We start from the raw sequence: 18,655 nt of genomic DNA, 5'->3' as shown, positions 1-18,655 counted from the left end.
GGGTGGACCCCATCAGAAGTACAGAAAACCTTGGAAAGTTAAAATCCCCAAAGAGTCCCCTCTCTCTGTTGCGTGTTTGCTCTCTTAGCTCTCTTGCTCTCTTGCACGTGTCCTCTTATTCTCTCTGGCTCCATGACCCAGAGTCGCCCATGCTTTCACCTGTTCTCTCTCCATAGCCATGTGGCCTAAAGCAGCCACATGGCCCATGGCTGTGCAGACCCCATACACAATGAACTGCACCTAGTAACACAAGCTAAGCTAGCCAGATAATGGGCTGGACTGTATCATAATATGAAGCAGAAACTATGAGCAATGGCCTTTATTCTGGCCCTGCTGAAGACAAGATTGGACTTTTTCCATGGCAAGACAGACAGAGAGGGACCTTGGAGGAGAACCCCCTTAAATGTACATCATCAATAAAGCTTTCCATGAAACCCCATCCTCCCGTGGAAGCCTCAGGAAATTTTTTTCCTCATGGCACCCCAAGAACTCCACTTCCACTGATAACACTTCTGCATAAAGTCTCTGGTTTCTCTCATAGGGAGCTGGGGAAACCCACAGGGAATGACAGCCACAGTGGTCTCAGGCAACACAATAGATGAGGCTGGAATGTCCCTTGAATGGTCACAACAGACATAACCTAAGCAAAATCAAGACCAAAAAAACTAAAGGACTAGATGCAAGGGGTGACTGAGAACACAGGTCAGGCAGCCTTGCTGAGCCTTGCTGAGCAAATTAGGAAGGTTCTGGAGCAACAGTCAAAGAGACAACAGAAATGAAAGCAGGGCTTTCCTCCTCAAAGGTGACTCATGCTATGGGGTGCTAAAGAGGGGTGGGACCTCCAGACAACGAGGTCTCACCAGACTGATAGTCTTGGCTGCTTCTAGAGATGGTGGTAGCACCTGGCTGCTACTTTGGTGAAACTATTCCCTCTGGGATTTACTGAGGCTCCAGCCCAGCAGTCCTTAAAAGATGTTGCTCCCACTGACAGCAATGGCTCTCAGCGCTGCTACTAGAGCAACTCATATCTCCTTGATTGGCTCTAACATCTCTTGAATCCTCAAGACCAGGTTGAGACCAGGATGATGATGATGATGATGGCAATCATGGCTAAAATTTACTAAGCATTCACTTTGTGCCAGAGACCATATACTGAGAAGCCATTATTTCATTTATTTCTCATAATAACACCACGATGAGAGTATTATTATTATAACCCTTTTAGCAAATCAGGAAAATAAAGCACAATTTAGTTAAATAACAAGCTCAGGCTTATAGTTTTTAATTGCCAGAGCTTGTATTTGAACTTAGGTCTCTCTGATTTTGAACTCTATGCTCTCAATACTATAACAGTGTCTCCCGAATTTGAATGGTGCACAAACTTCTTTAAAGGGAAAAAAAATCTTATGCACCTCACCTCCTTAACTTATTTACTTAAGTTACTTTTATTATAATTTTATTAAAGTGCCAAAAAAATAAAACTAGCTATAAATTACATCTAAAATTATGAAACCAAAACTAAACATCTATATTAAAAACATTTAATAACTAAACTGTAAGATCAATAAAATTAGAATTAAACACACTAATTCAATGAGCTGAAGGATGTTATTCTGCTGAAACTAGATTGTCAGTGTGGGTTTTAATAGGAGAAAAATTAACCTCAGGTCAGGTTCTGTATTTAGTAATTTTTTGGCATGTGTTTTGGCTTCAGTAATTCAGATACTGCCTGTTAGCATGAGTATGTTATTAATTATTTCAAAGCTTTGCTTGTTGGTTCACAATAAATAGACCTCACATGTTTCTAGAATGCTGCCAACAAACAATCTTCAAGTGTCAATTTTAATTGTCATTTGATAATTGTGTAATGCTGTCTTGTTTACTTGAAAAGAAGGTTATGATTGCAGCATTATTAAAATTTTCATTAAATAACCTTGATTGCCAGAAGCAGGTCTCATTTTGTGTGTCTGGTCATGCTTACAGAAAATGAGCGGCAACTGTCTTGTTCAAAGACCAGTTCTATAGATGGTATCTGTGCAATTTGGGAGCACCTGCCGGGGAGCATACTATTTTGAGTTTATGTGCATGTAGGCCATAGGCCCTTTAGCCCTCTGCTACCTCAGCTCTCCCATTATGTTTCTTCTTGTGATACTTTTATTAGTGCATCACTCCCTGAAGTCACTTGATCTCCCCTTAGTAAAATTAAATTTATAAAAACAAGTGCAAATGTCCACATGGAAATTGTTTGGTGGTTCTTAAAATGAATAATCTTACAATGATTCAGAATATGCCTGTTGATTTATCCGGTTACCATTGAAATACAACACAAACTTAAAAATTCTTTTATGAGACATTTAGACTATTGAAAATTTGCCCATGGGTTCCAGTTTGAGAAACGAACCATGGCTGCTGATTTCCCAGCATCCAGTGTTAGAGAGTGCATGGCTCTTTCAAGGATTATCTGCTATTAAAAAACCTTGGTTCCAGAGACACCTCTCAAATACATGCAGAGCCTCCACGCTCAGGCTCTTTCTACTGGACCCTAAACACAGACCCCCATTCCAATTTCTACATGCCCCGCCCACAGACATAGAGACTCCTGTTCCTACCAGGAAGATTTATCCATGAGAGGTACTGATGCAAGGAAAGTAACAGCCCTAAATCCTAGATTGACTTGTTTTATTTTACCTTATAAGGAGATGAGTCTCATCGCTCTTTTTGAATAAAGGAGGAAATTGTAGCACAAAGAACTGACTTGCCCAACATCACTGAGAGAAGGGGTTGCAGATGCAGAATGTGAACCCGTGAGTCCTGGCTCCTGGTTCATGCTGCTCTCATTAAAACACACTGAGTTGTCTGAGAAACAGATCTGCCCTCTTAATAGCAGCAGGGATTCCCACATTATTACTATGAGTGGAGAGGAAGAAGGACCACAAGAGCAAAGGGAAAATTCAAGAGCCATTTTGTATATAATACTAGAACCTCTTTTTCTATGAACAGCAACAACAGTACTGATGATGCAAAATTTTAGATTGACTTCTCTGGTCATTGCCCTTTGTTCTATTTGCCATTGGTTTAAGAAGCAATTATTAATGACATATTTTTTAAAATCACAAGATTCTACAATTCATTTATTAATTCAAAAAATACTTATGTAATGAGATACCAGTGAAGACAAACTTTAAATGTTTTGATTTTCTTTTGATGGGAAAATTGCTATTTGGAAATTGCTAGATAATTTAGAAATGGACTTTCTGGGTTTGGGAGAAATTGACAGTTCTCAGAGAAAACTGATTTCCTCACAAATATGAATGCAGATGGTATAGGTTGAAGTTCGCATATTTTTAGTTCTGCAAATTGGGCCCATTCATCGTAAGCTACACTGGGCCCTTAAAGATTTAGGTAACTATTCTAAAGTAGGATTAATAATCAATGTTCCTCAAATGGCGTTATTTAAACTAGAAGACTCCAAACTTGGGGGAATATATTGCTGACTATTTCAACAGCCTTTTCTATAGTTCCCTTGAAACAAATGGGTGTTTGTATTTAAGGGGTGATACAACCCTCTCCAGGCTCAGGCATTAGTGCCTGTGGGTCTCAGGAGCCACCACCGCCTATGACAGTGCATATTAAACTTGGGGCTATTCTTCCACTGTTCCACCAGCATTCTGTAAATGAGCCTGGCTTTTGCTGTGCTTTTGAAGACCTAATGGAGGAGACAGTGCCATCCTTAAGAAAGAAAGAGCCAGCAGCCTGGAGAAGTAAATCATAAGGTAACATGGTGATGTGGCATTTGGGAGCAGCAATGATTTGGAGCTGAGTTGGTGGACAAAGTAACAAGTAACTACCAAGCCTCTTTTGAGGCACATGTAAGCGTTTATTGGGGAACCCCTTGGAAGATAAACTTGGGAGAAAGATTGGCTTTCCTAAAATTTGGATCTTGAAACACAACTAGGATTTTGCACTCAATTTCAGGAGCAAAACAAGTAGAATTTTACAGTTGCATTTATCATTTAGATGTGCCAGACACAACACCTGGAATTGGAGATACACAAGCCAGCAAAGCATGGCATCTACCTTCAAAGCTCTTGAAATCGAGTGGGTGGTCATTTGTTTGTATATGTTCTGAGTATGAGGGGGTGGTGGGCAAGTTAGGAGGGTTGCCATTTAACAATAAAAGGTCAAAGTACGAATAGTTATTTCTAGGTTTGTAATCTGTTACAAGAAGGAAGCAATTGGTGCCTCAAAATGTTCCTCCTCTGTAACAAGCCACTGGCTAGCCTAGGGCAAGGGGCAAAGACACAGCAAAAGCCACTTAGTCACAAGCCCCTGGGAGGCAGGGATTGCTCCATGGCAACTGTGGTTAATCCCAATCTTTATAAAGCAAATGGATGGATTTAACGAAAGATAAATAAATGAACATTTATTAAAACATCAGAAGAATGTAAATGAAAAAATGAGTCTCTGCGAACTGAATGCCAAAAGGGAGCAGGGAGGATATCACATAATTAACTTCACCTACTAATAAGGAAGAGGGAGATGGTACTTGGAGTTGCAGCCTCTGCGGTATTTCCCATCAACATGGCAAAGTAGCTTTAGCTTCATCCTCTGGGCCCCTGGGCTGGTGGCAGCAGCCAGGATTCCTACGGCAGAGATTGATGGAGAATCACTCCTTGCATTATGTCTCATGAAGAAAGATGACAGTTTACCAGAGAAATCGAAAAACATGATTTCTGATTGAGGAGGCAAAAACCAAGCAAGTGTCAGGTTTAGAAAAAAGCCATTTCTCTTCCTATCTCTCTCAACATTGTTCAAGGATTGACAAGTTATTGAAGGGTTTTAAATGGCTCACCACTTATAACAGTCAGACAGAACTGACTTCTTTGGAGGTGGCTTCTGAGACCTTGATCAACACACTCTCTCTTACGTTTAAATGAAGTGGTCTCTATGAATGAGGGAAATCAGCTGACCGTGGCGCTAAGACTGCTTGGTTCCCTTAACTGCATAAGTTTAATATATACACAATATAATTTTCTCAAGAGTTTCTGTGTTCAGAACACTAGTAATAATAAAATGAACACCACTGGAACTATTCCATCTACGGTCACCAATAATGTCTACATGGTTTTTAGGATGCTGAGAGCAATGCATATGGAAGAGCTGTAGTATGTCAACAAATTTATCCTGAGGTTAATTATGTTCTTATCAGAAAATAGACACAATTTGAACACAAATCTGTTTTTCAAGTCTACTCCAAGAATACCAAAGTTCATATCTATCTGTCCTTATCTCAGAGGAGGGAAAAGATGTCTCCATCGACAAAAAGAGAAGGGCAGAGTTATTAAGAATCTTCACAAATTCTTGTGACTTTATTTTAATCTTACTATATACTGGAATCCAAAATTATAATTTATTCTTTTGATAAAAGAACAGTGAACATTTGGGGTGATGGAGCCACTAGGAGAAAGAAGTCACTGCAGGTTTTATTTGGTCAATACAGAGATTGTAGTATATTTCCCTTCTCGTTTTCCCTCCCTGGCTTCTTCGCAGGTAAATATTGTGAGCAATACCATGGTCAGAATGACTTATTTATCTGGTACTGTATTTTATGGTCTATTGAAGTATTTGGGGGGAAAGTTTTGAAATGAAATTAATATGTCCAGGCTTTTATTTGACTTTTAAATCAAAACTCTAGATCAGTGATTTTCAACCTGTGTGCCGGGGCACACCAGTGTGCCACATGAATTTTTGAAACATGCAATGCCTGACTATTTAGTCAGGGGCACTGATCTCTTTTCCCTTAGATTGTCAAATTTAAAAAAATGACAACAGCCAACACAACAATAGGTGTCCAGTGTGAATAAATCAAAATTATATCTATTTTTTATTAGATGAGCAAAAATACATGTAATATATTTTTTGGTGTGCCGTAGATAATGGGAAACTGCACAATAAAAGTGGCATTTCTTTGCATATATATCTTATTAAAGATATTTTGTAAAATTCTACAGTAAATCAAACATGGCTATATTGAAAAAATAGAATGTAAAATTTGCACAAATTTATCATATAAAATAAGAGACTCCAAAGAAATGTTGACTTTACTGGGGATCTCTCTGGAAAACTTACCCCCCCCCCCCCCCCGCCATTATGGTAGAAATTGTTGAGGAACCTGGTCTCAGAGAAAGCATTGTTTTTGGTATTAGTGATGAAAATCATGTGTTTTAGACAAAGGGAATCTTTCTGTCATTCTCAGAAAGATTTAGGACTAGAAGCTACTGTCTAAACTGATACTGTCAAGTTAATCCAAGAAGCATTTTTATGTTTCTTCATTTCCAGACATAACACAAAACAAGGTGTCATTTGATCAATGATGCTGTCATGAATCAACATCCATTTGTCAGCCCAAAGAGATGACAAGAGGGTCAGGGACTGAGAAGAGGAGTCGCCTGGGTTAGAAGTCTACTGTCACATTGGAAGATATTCCTGGATTTTTTGGCTTCAAGGCCTCTAAACTGTCCTACCTCCCTTCCTTCCCCCTTTCTTTCCTTCCCCTCTTCTTCCCCCCTCTTTATCTATTCTTTTGGAGCCTCAGCCCAGCAATATGTGATATTTTTCAGATTATGGCAATGCCTTTGGTTAGATTACCTGTTAAGAGAAACTCCAGCATTTCTTATTATAGGCCAATTTATAAATTTTAGGCAAAAATGTTAAAAGATCTTCAAGAATAAGTTCTTTATAAGTTAGAACAGTCCAAACTCACTAACTTAAGCAAGAGGTTTCCACATAACAATGTCACTCTGACATGGGAAATCAGAGCTGACTTGACTTATTATGGGATGAATTCGGGTTGAGGGACAAAGTTGCTCAAATAAACATCCCAAAATCAGATAAGAGATAAACCTTTCCTCTATTAGATGACATTTATTTCCATTTAGCTGCTCCCTGTCCAGAAGATGTTCTTGTCTTATTTCCACGTTAACTGTATCCCTTGATCCCATACTGGTAAAATGATCATAAGACTAGTTCCCAGGATAGTGCTGGCATTATTACTAATAGAATCTCCTCTTACTCACAATTATCCTAGTTTACATGATAAATTAAACGGTTTCTTGTAAAACTTACTGTAAACATTGACATTAAAACTATTTCCAGCTAAGTCAGAGCCACACATAAAAAAATTAAAAAGCATTAATGCAGGTTATTTGGCCATAGTGAGGTTGGAGGGACTCAGCAGGACCATTCAGCAGAAATAAATAAGGGACCACAACCCCCAAGGTCACAAAGGCAGCAGAGGGAGGGGCTCCTCTCCCCTGTCTGCCAGTCAACCAGCCTCAGCCTGCTAATTCCAGTTGGTCCTCCCTCCCTGTTACCCTAGCTTTGCAAGGCGGTGCTGCACCTAAATAAAGGGGTACTGGCTTTGGAGCCATGGCACTTGGATATGAATTCTGGGCTTAACAGTTGCCATCTATATGACCTGGAGCTGATTCACTCAATCTCTCTAAGCTTCAGTTTTTCCATACACAAAATGAGGATAATCAGGGTTGCCTTGTAGCGTTGGTATAAGGATCAGAGATTAAGTAAGTAAAGTATTTAAGCCTGGGGTCTAGTGCAAAGTAAGCACACTAGGAAGCTGTTTTCTTAGCCTAAATCTGAATTCTGAACAATTAGTAGTAGACTCTCCTTATCTTATAAATGGGTTTCTATTTTTATATGCAGTTCTCTCATTGATGCTGGGCATCAGCAAATCCCTTGAGGACAGTCCCCATTTCATACCTCAGTTTTGCCCGTAGCACCTAGTGTTCCAGAGTGAAGGCACAAAAGCCTTCATTTCATTCCTGAGCAGTTATTCAAATGCCTCCCAAGCCCAGTGCACGCTCCTGGCCAGGGCCTGCCAGCTCTTCCCCTCACCCTACAAGGTATCACAGCACCAGTGTTGCCTGAGGCGTCCACAGGGAAGGGGACATCTTGTAAGGCAAAAGGCTCGAGGCCCTCTGTGGAGTCAAAATAAATTATTCTTTGAAAGCTGTGAAATTTCACTGCTTCTCTTTCCTTTAACCATGTTCATAAATAATGGAATGTTGGCATTACTTTTTCTCATTACAAAGAATAAAAATAGAAAATAGACCTTGGGTTTTCAGTTTCCAGCACTGTGTTGCTGGCAATGGAAACTCATGCTTTCATCAACAGATACCCCACCCCAAGATGCTATTATGTTTTGAATATGTGCATATACTGCATATGTATACATATTCAAAATATTTCATTTAACTGAAGGGGTCTGATTGAGAGGTCTAGTGGGTGCAGGAACCAGATAAGCCAGAAAATTGCTAAATCTATTTTAACATCAGTGTTATGGAGACTTGGCTTAAAATCCATGTTTCCTCAAGCACTATGACCTACGTAACTTATAATTAACTATAATGCAATACTTTAATTCTTGATTATATTCCCGTGAAGTAAAGAATGTCATATGCTATAGTCATGTTTTCATAACTAAATATTTAAGCTTCTCAAGGCAAGGGGGAATTTGCCTAGACTTTAGTATGAACCAACTCCTAGGGCTAAAACTTTTGCCCAATATTAGATGTCTATTTATATTAATACTGGCTTTACTGCAAGCACTCCTGAGAACATTCATTTGCCTTGAGTTTTTATGAAACTTCGCATGATCAAACCACCACCCCACTTCCCCCAGCCCCTGCCTTCATATCAGTGTAACTGACTCCAATTCCCAGATATGCTCCCTTTCCATTTCTGTTCATTCCAAAATCTAGAAATGTTGGGCATCAAAACAGGGACCCAAAGATCATTTGCAATGACCCAGATGTGATTTGGATTCTCTCTATTTTGTTTTTAAAGAGCTTGAGACTTCCTGCGTCTCTCTCTGAGAAATTAGACTAATGCTAGAATTTCAAAATCCACTTTGTTTGCTCAAAAGCAGCACCCAATTGCCCATCAAGCTTACAAAAAATCCCTTCTCTTCACCTATCATTAGTCTTCATAGTAACATTTTTGTTGAGGTAAATTTGACCATACACTTCACAACGTGGTCAAGGACAAGCTGAGGAGGATACATCATGTCTCTGCCCACAACAGGTCAGCCTTGAACTCCTCAAGTCCTGAGTGGGAGAAAGAGTCTAAACGGGGAGACAGGGTCAGTGTTACCAATGTCTTAATTATGATAACTGACTCAGGCATGGTCAGTGGCATGTAGTTTTGAACAATCATGTGACCAAAGCTGTCCACATACCCCTTCACCACATAAACAAACTGAAAATTTGTTATTAAAAACATACACTTTTCCAGGGATGAGCAATTTACTTTCCCCTTTCACAAGAGCACTGGGGAGAATATCATGTCATACCAGTCTCTCTCAGCCACCGTGATTTCACACATGCACCTCATTCTGTCTCACAAAAGCCTTGTAAGCTAAGTGTGTGCATTCACATTTTAGAGAAGAAAAAATTGACTTCCAGATGATTAAAAATCTCCTGAGATGCCACAGTAGGGACAAAGCTATGACCAGAGCCCAGCTCTCCCAACTCCAGCATACTGCTCCTTTCTTGCTGGCCTTTGGAATGGGTAATGCAGACCATCAGCTGTGTGGTGTCCTGAAGGATGCTCCTCTGGCACCTCCTCATCACTCTGAGTACTGTCACATGCCCTCCTCAGCCTCCGCTGCCAGTGCCCAATAAACTCACCTTCACCTGGTCAAGCGCTCATCACTGGCATCCACCCCGAGGGCCAGTGCAGGGTCACCAGGTGGAGGTGTTTAGCTTGTACACTGCTCAACTCAAGAGGGTCCATTAACATTATGGCCTGAATGACTGGCCTGTCTCAATACACAAAAGATCAGCTATGACTGGTTGTGGAGCAGGCGTGCTAAGCTCACAGGAAATGCCTCACTACATTTACATATCCCATCTAGTGCTCACTACAAATTATATAATAGAACAATAAAATACCAATAAATAAAGCCTACTGTATAAAAAATAAGTATAACAGGAGCTATAATTAGTATTATAATATGGATAATAATAAGGATTCTAGGATGCTGCTTGAAAGATTTAGTGTTTAAAGATTATCATATTTTACTAAAAATTCACGAGCTAGATTTTTATGCTCTTGTCATATCACAAGGAATTTTATTCCTGCCATATGTCTTATAGTATACTACATTAAGGTCTATATTAAATCCTTAACAAGGCTACATTAGATCCACATGAACGACTGAAATTACAGCATGATAGTGCATAAAAAGAGAAGAGAAATTTTAAAATAAATAAATATAAGCCTACCAAATAGGAATTTATGAATGAAGAACAAATATCTTTGGTCATTTTATAACATCATAGTTTTAAAAAGACCAGCCTACATTATTTTTCCTCTTGGGGTAGCAACGTGCTCAGTTAATAACTGAGCAAACTACTAAAGGCTGAAACTGAATCTTCAACATTATCATTGTCAGTACCTCTACTGTTTGCCTAACTTGTACCTTGGAAAACAATAAGAAAAATAGCAAAAAATACCTAGCATTGACAACGACGTCCTCTCTAAGCACTTGCACACCTCTGATAAATGCTGGCAGTAGAGGCAGTTTCTGTGTCCCCAGCCCTGGAATCTGACCTGGACGTGTGACTTGGTGTGGCCAACAGATTCCAGCAGAAGTTATGGTGTGCCGGTCTTGAGCCTCTTGGAAGGCTACTGTGGGAACAGCACCAAACTAGCCTCCTGCGGGATGAGTGATTACGGGGCGCAGACCTAACCCATCCCAGCTGAAGCTGTATGGAACCAGCCAGATCCCAGCTGACCCAACAGCTGACCGCAGACACATGAGTGACCTGGCTAAATCCAGAACTACTCAACTGAACCCAGACCCAACTGCTAACCCCAGATTCATAAATAAAACAAATGGTGGTGGTTTTAAGACACGAAGGTTTGGGATTGTTTATTAAGTGTCAAAATCTAATTGACTCATCACTTAAGGGAGAAAACAATCATCTTATAGCCTTTACACCTAGTTTCCTTTGCCAAAGGAGCCTCTAGGACAAATGTTTTTACCTCACCTCACTTACGGTCCTGCTCATAGGGTTTTATTCTTGATGTGGCTACTTTCTCTACCAGCCAGCAGACACATGGGTGTTCTCCCACTGATCCCACTGACCCTATCTTTACATGACTGCCCTGAAAGGAAAATTGGCTTGGAAATTAATTTTTCACATTTATTTATGAGTCATTTCAAATTTCTGACCTGTGACAAACCTTCCTTAGTGAAGGAGTAGACACAGTTGTGAGACCGTCAGAGTCCCTAGAATAGAAGGAGTGGACACAGTTGTGAGACTGTCAGAGTCCCTGGAATAGAAGGAGTGGACACAGTTGTGAGACCGTCAGAGTCCCTGGAATAAAAGCTGCCTGAAGAAATTACACTTCATCCTCCAGTCCAGGGGTGCAGACACATGATACTACCCTATCTTGAGATCTGAGAAACAACCTTTAACTTATGAAATCAGGAAGCCGAAATGGACCTTGGATTCCTAAAGTATAGCTTCCCGAGAGAATTCCTAAGATAAAGTCATAATCATCACCTGACATTTGCATAATTCTTTTTTTTAATCTCCAGGAAATCTACAAGGAATTCTGAACAAGGAAGAACTGGCATGAAATAGAATATAATCCATTCTACTCATGAAATAGAACGAACGTAAAAAAAGGTAAGGGAAGCTAGTGACGGGGTCAAAAGGATGGTCGGGTGGGAGACATATGGGGTAGAAACAGATCTGTATGCCACACAATTTTTCAGGACTGAACACTCAGTACTAAGATGTTTAATTCAGGTTTATCACCACTAACGTCCTGGCAAGCTGTTAGAGTCGTTTTTCACAGCTGATTCCCTTTCATATGAGGCGGGTTTTTCCCTTCTGGGTCCTATCCCAGTGCCAAACGCCGTTGCCACCGTTGCCCGGCCCAGTTCTCTGACTACGGCGCGAGGAGCCGCTTCTCTTTCCCGCAGGACAGAGGCCCCCCGGAGCAGGGCTCCTGAGAGCACCCCCCGGAGCAGGGCACCTGAGAGCACCCCCCGGAGCAGGGCTCCTGAGAGCACCCCCCGGAGCAGGGCACCTGAGAGCACCCCGGACACACTCGGGGCCTACGCGCTGGGTCTGGCCAGACCCTCCAAAGGCTCCCGAACTCCAAACGGTGTGAAACAACCCACAACATGTTAGGCTGCAGCTCATGGTAAGAGATTATTCTAAAGTGAAGCTTCACATAAATGTAGGACATTCAAAGCTCTCACAGGCAAGAAGCGCGCGAGGAACTGGAGATTTCCCACGCAGGTGAGGCGCTGACTCGAGAAGTACAAAGCACCGGGGCTCGGTCAGCGCTTAAGCCAGGTTAACAAATGTTCAGGGATTTTACAAGCTGGCCCTCAGCACGTTGGTGGTTTGACATAAACTATGACAGGAGAAATTGTACCATGGAAATGAACAAATGCTACGAATCAGAACTTTTTTCTGGAAAGCTGATTGTTAAATATGTATCAGAGTACCACAGAAAATAGCTGTCTTCAGTTATTTCAAGGATTATCTTTAGTGCGATTATATTTGGTCATCAGCAATGCTTTGCAAAGCTTTCCAATACAGCGAGCGTCCACAAAGGCAAATGAGAATACACAAACTCCTCAGAGCATCGCTGACATGGGCCAGAGTGACAGAGAATCTAAGCAAATATTGATTATATAACATAATGAGGATATGTAATAATAACAAAACTAAAATACTGGACAACAACACATGCATTTTATCTAGCCAGTGAGTAGGCTTAAAAATTTTAAGTCCATGCATTTTTCAGGAGGGAATTTAAAATACTGATAAAATTAAATTTTGTAAGTAAAAGATATAAGCATAAGGTTAAAGTATAAGGTAAAAATTAGACAGTAACCATTAAAATTTATAAGGAGAGTATATAACGTCAAAGCAGTAGGTGGAATAAAATAAAATAAAATATGAAAACAGCACAAAACAACAGCAATAAAGGGGAAAAGCCACAAAATTTAACAAACAGAAACCAATAAAAGAGACAAATGGAGCATGTAAAATTAGAACTAAATATAAAGCAAGTTACATGGTAGGAAAAAATACATATAGGTTGATAAATGTAAATTAAGATCATCTGTTAAAAGAGATAGTAAGAATGAAATAAAACACAAAATCCAGGCGGTGAGTGGTTATAAAAGGACATCCAAAACAAAGAGAAAAATTGAAAGCACAAAGGTAGAAAAATATATAATGAAAAAAATATGTATCAAATGAAAAGCTGATGTAGATAGATAGATATCAGATAAAATAGACATTAATATAAGAGACAATATTATGGATAGAGTAAAATGCTATAAGATGACAGGAGGTTTAACTTACCAGGTATAGCATTCTAAACTTTTATGCCCCAAATAGCATCTAAACATATACAGAAAAACTGACAGGATATAGGACAACTTTCATCAACCTGATCATGTAAAATTTCAACAGAAATCTCTTGACTAGTTTAATGAAAACTTAAAATGTTGGTAAATATATAGAAGATTTTAGAAAAATAATAACATGCTGGATTTCTGGGATAAATATAGAATCTGTCAACAACTAAATAGAGAATATTCATTATTTTTGAGCACAAGTTGAATATTCACAAAAATTTACCATAAGCCATAAATCAAGTATCAACATTTGGGAGTGAGGGTGGGAATCAATACAGACCACATTCTCTGATTATTACACAACTAAATTTAAATTAGATTAAATTAAATCAATAACAATGATTTAGTCAAGCATAGGTAAGTAAACCCCTTTAAATTAATGTGAATATTTTAATGTAAACTTAACCATCAGTCATTTGATTGAATTAAACTCTTACATGACTGAAAGACTATGATTCCACAAATCAATTGTTGAGTGAGATACTATAACTGTTCACATTAGCCAAATTTGTAACAATAGAGAGTCCATATAGATATTGTCCTGATCTTCAGATCCTGAAGTTAGAATGAATCAGTTGCTCCCAGAAAAAGGTAGAGAATAACTTCGCCCTAAAAATTACTTGTTCCTGGTTTTCCCTTAATGATAATTTAATCAATGCATTATACGTCATTATTCCTGGGTGAGGTAGGGGAAAAGGAGAGAGGAGAATCTATATATACCTATTTAGAAGTTTCACATAACTCAATTTTATGCAACTAATCACCTAAAGTTAATGTTAAAATTAATTTTAGCAAGTAACAGATTGTAGTCAGGATCTTAGATAAGATTCTGCCTTTCAATCTTCATAGATTCTGGAGTTGAAAGTGGGGGGCCGCTTTACTGAGTGTTGCTGAGCATTCCTCAGCTCCCTCACCATTGAGGAGATTGGGAATGCCAACAAAAGAGCCACGATTATCACCCACAGGGAACATATAAAACTAAGTTAAAGGCATAGATTCAATAAATTCACTTGTGCCAATTTCCAGAAGGCAAGGGCAAGCTTCGGAGTCTGTAAAGAAGTCAGAAAGGATACGCAATAGGAGCTGGACTGCCAGCATTTACCTAGTCACTGAAAACGGCCCATTCCGTAGGCCCCTCAGATTAGTCAGTTACCTCTGGAGAGAACCCCCTCAGAAGTGCCTCCTGCCTGCTGAGAGCCGACTGCCCCGGGGTTCACTAACCCACTGGCACCATTTAGGGTTATTAATTACAGCAAGAAAGAGAATTGATGGCCTGGCCGGGTGTGGCTCAGCAGTTGAGCGTCGACCTAGGATCCAGGCGATCGGGGTTCGATTTCCGGTCGGGGCACATGCCCAGGTTGTGGGCTTGATCAATGACTTTCTCATCATTGATGTTTCTATCTCTCTCTCTCCCTCTCCTTTCTTCTCTCTGAAATCAATAAAGATATATTTTTTAAAAAAAAAGAGAATTGATGACTACAACCCAGAAGTTCTGGTGTTATATCAAGCTGGTTGGAGGAAGACATTGATGCCAAGACTTGAACAAGTCCCCACTGTTCACTGAGTGACACTCTTAGTGTCACATTGTAGGTTGTGTCTCTTTTGGGATAAAGCCATCATGTCACTCTATTGAGAAGAGAATGGTGACCAGTAATGACAGTTCTGCAGTGAACTAATACAACCTATTCCAGACGTCCATCAGGGTTCTTTCTACTTGCTGTCTTCCTTGGGTGAGGGTGTAAGAAACCCAATTAAGGAGAATAAGGGAATAGCTTATTTTGCCCCAGAAATCACTGGGCACACAGGACTTTGGCTATTCTTCTGAAGTGACAAAAAAAAAAAAAAAAGCATCCATCCCTTGGGTCATGTGACCCTACCAGCTCTGGAGGCCGATCTCATAAGGGCGCTGCGTGGAGCCTCTGAAATCTGTGGAGGTTTTTCTCTGCAAATGCAGGAAGAAAGCAGGTGGATGGATAAATGAATTAAGCATGGCCTTGCTCCTGGTCTCCTTGCTGGCCTTCCTGAGCTCGGGCTCGGGATGTCCCCATCGGATCTGCCACTGCTCTAGCAGGGTTTTCCTCTGCCGAGACAGCGAGGTGAAGGAGATTCCCTCCGACCTTCCCAGGAATGCGGTTGAACTGTGAGTATCGGAGGCCGTGGGAACTGCCACTGCAGGCATTTATGTGTTGGATGCTAGTATTATTTTCGCATTAGGCTGATAACTGTTGAGCTGAAATATTTCTGCCCTGACCTAAGGCTTGAATAAAACAAACTCCCCCAGCTCAACACTCGAGACCTGCGTCTCTCCAAGGGTTTTAGTGAGAGCTGGTCAGGGCGCTTGTCAGGGAAGGGCAGTGCGGAAACGGAGTGTCTTTTCAACACATTTGTCCTTGGGTTCTATACTCTCTCTGGTGGAACCCGAAAATTGAAACTAAGAAAACCTAGAAGACCTAGAACTGGAGGCAGAAAAGCAGCTTTGATTTAAGTGGTACGTACAATGTGAACCTCCTGAGGACACCGAAATCAAGAATGCAACGGTCATTGTCGCCTTGGAGGCAGGAACAAATAATTCCTGAACTGAGATTCTGCTTCCTGGGGAGAAAGAGGGATGGAGGAGACAGGGGAAGGGGTGTGAAGAAATGGGGAAAGAAGAAAAAAGGGATGTGAAGACAGAGGGAGAAAGACAGGATAATCTTTCATACAGGTAAGAATATATGATCCTCAATTTTAGATTTTTACTGAACTATTTTAAAAGGAAGTAGACCGAATTGGATAAGATCATTTCACTTTCTCTCTTTATTTTGCAAATGAGGTATCTGGGGTCTGAAGAGTCAGGAGAATTGCTCAAACTCTCACAATGAGTTGAGGCAGAGCCAAAACTAGAAATTAGGCCCTTTGATTCACAATCTACTGTTTTTCCCCAAATCCCATGTGTGATTTCATTAGAGCAAGGTTACTGCTTCCCCTGAGAACTGGCAAGTTGTAGCTCAGAGACTGTAGCCATCCACCGTGTTTTTACTCCAAGGATTTTCAACAGAAGCCGCTCTTCTGGGAGCCTGTTTCAAACTTGGTTCCCCTAAAGCTATGGGTGACTCTTGCCTTAGTGCAGAAGGTGGTCATCTCTTCAGTTCACTCAAAGACGTTAGTGTTGCATTTCAGAGTTTACTCGGGAACAAATGCTCGCAGACTTGGCTAGTCTGCTGCTGCTCTTTCCCTTGACAACCCAGGTCCCCAGTTCCCATCCAGAGGCAGCTGTGGCAACAGGGAAAATAACTGGTCTGTTCCATGTTTTGGCTACACTGCTTCAGATGAGACAGTTATTCCTGATTATGGGAACGTCAGTCTGGTGTATTAGGTCATCATAAACACAGGAGATGGCCCTGTACCTGAGCTGCTGTAAGAAGTCAGTTCCTTCTAAGTGACTTTGAACAATTACTTAAGCCCCTCTGAGTCTTGGTTCCTTGCTTCCTAAGTGAGTTTAATCCAACATGCTTGGTTGGATTGTTGTGAATACTAAAAATTATACCCCCCACACACCCACATACACACCCATTTCCACCTGTCCTCTCTTCTCCACTTCTTCTAACTGTTTCTTGTGGGTCGAGTAGCACCAACCAGTTTTAAAGCAGAGAGCCCCTAATGAGGTTTAGTTTGGGGGTGATGCTACTCTATCCCAAACCCCCTTCTCCACTAGATTGCCTGCTTTCTGATATCTTTTTACAAGAAAATAATAATAAACAATAGAAAAAAAAAGAAAGAAAAATTTAAAAGATAAAAGAAAAAAAAGAAGAGAATATATATTTTTTAAATTATGCATAGAAAACAGGAAGGAAAGGAAGGAGAGTGGACGAGAAAGAATAAAATTGATTCCCAAACCCCAAACTTCTGGGAGTATGTGTATGAGTTAGTGTGGGAGGAGCAGGGGCAGGTGTTTTTTTTTTAATTCATACTAAGATGTAAACGACTAACACCTATCTCTGCCCAGGAGCACTTTGCAACTGAGGAAAGAGATTGTAAAAGAGGGTGTGTGAACAGAACACCAGGAACAAATTTCACACTTTTGACAAGGCTAACCCATGGTCAATCCCTTACTTAGGGTACATAACAGTGTCCAAAGCTGCTAGAACTATGAAGGGGAAGAAAGTGCTTGCCTGTTACTGGCATTTTCCCCACCAGAGGAATAAGTGTGGTTGTTTGAAAGCTTTTAAGGAATAAAGTAGCTCCCCCAGATATCTTATCTTGAGAAGATTCTTTTCTCTGCACACTCAGTTGGGCCTGAGCTGAACCATTCTAGAGTTCAGGTTTGCAATCTTCTCAGCAAGATGTATTGAGAAAAAGAAGATAAATGTTGCTTTGGCAGTTAGAACAAAAAAAAAAAAATCATTTGGGGATATTTTTCTGGTCAGTTTGTTAATCACTGAAGAGCAGATAAAATGCCAAGTAAACGGGAACTCAGACTTAGAGTTAGAATGAAAGAGCAATTACTTTTGCTTCCTTAAAAGGGCTGGATCAGGGTTATCTGGAACATTGGTAGAAGGAAGATGAAGACTTGTTCAACTAAGTATTTCTAACTCACGGTGCACCTTCCAAGTTTGGGTATTGACTCTAATGATGACACATCAGGCATAGGTGGATGGAATAGCTGGGCTTCCAGGACGGCGATTGCTTAATCCATCAACATGTCAAAGCTTCATTGTCAGTCAGGTTCACTGGGGGAAACCTCTCCTAATTTTACCATGTACATTTTCATCCTATCAGATTCCATCCACCTTGCAGCAGTGTCATTTTATGCACCTGCCAGGTATCACTAAAGATTCTAATTCCCAACAATCTGCACGTGCTGATATCAACACCAAAAGCACATAAAAGTGTCATCAACAGGCAGGTAGATTCATTTCCTGAGGGGCCCCTACCGCTTACTTGATGCTTTACACATACTACTTCACTGAACTTCACCATACAACTGCAAGCCTGGTATTACTGCTCCATTTTCCAAAGAGGCAAACTGAAGAACAGAGAAGTTCAGTAACTTGAGCAGCCATCCCTGCAGCTCCCCGATGGAAGAGCTGGGATCCAAACTTAAGCCTCTTAATATCTCCCCTGCATGCTGTGTACAATGAAAGTCTTCTGACTCCTTTCATTCCTTCCTCTAAAAAAGTGTCCTTTCGAATTTTGACCAGAGGT

The 18,655-nt window shown here is 40.5% G+C and overlaps 1 protein-coding gene across 1 annotated transcript in view; it reads left to right on the top strand.

The window, feature by feature from the left end:
• Nucleotides 1-15,459: 15,459 nt before the first annotated feature.
• Nucleotides 15,460-18,655, top strand: part of FSHR (follicle stimulating hormone receptor) — a gene marked incomplete at both ends in the record, with an annotated part of 130,405 nt that continues 127,209 nt past the window's right edge. Inside the window, one exon of the mRNA XM_081156310.1 lies at nucleotides 15,460-15,611. Coding sequence (XP_081012436.1) covers nucleotides 15,460-15,611 — 152 coding nt within the window. The remainder of the gene's footprint in view (nucleotides 15,612-18,655) is intronic.

Source organism: Miniopterus schreibersii, assembly GCF_964146895.1.
Source record: "Miniopterus schreibersii genome assembly, chromosome: 13".
Lineage (NCBI taxonomy): Eukaryota > Metazoa > Chordata > Mammalia > Chiroptera > Miniopteridae > Miniopterus > Miniopterus schreibersii.
Note: the sequence above shows the minus strand (reverse complement) of the source record. Positions and strands in the feature narration are given on the sequence as shown.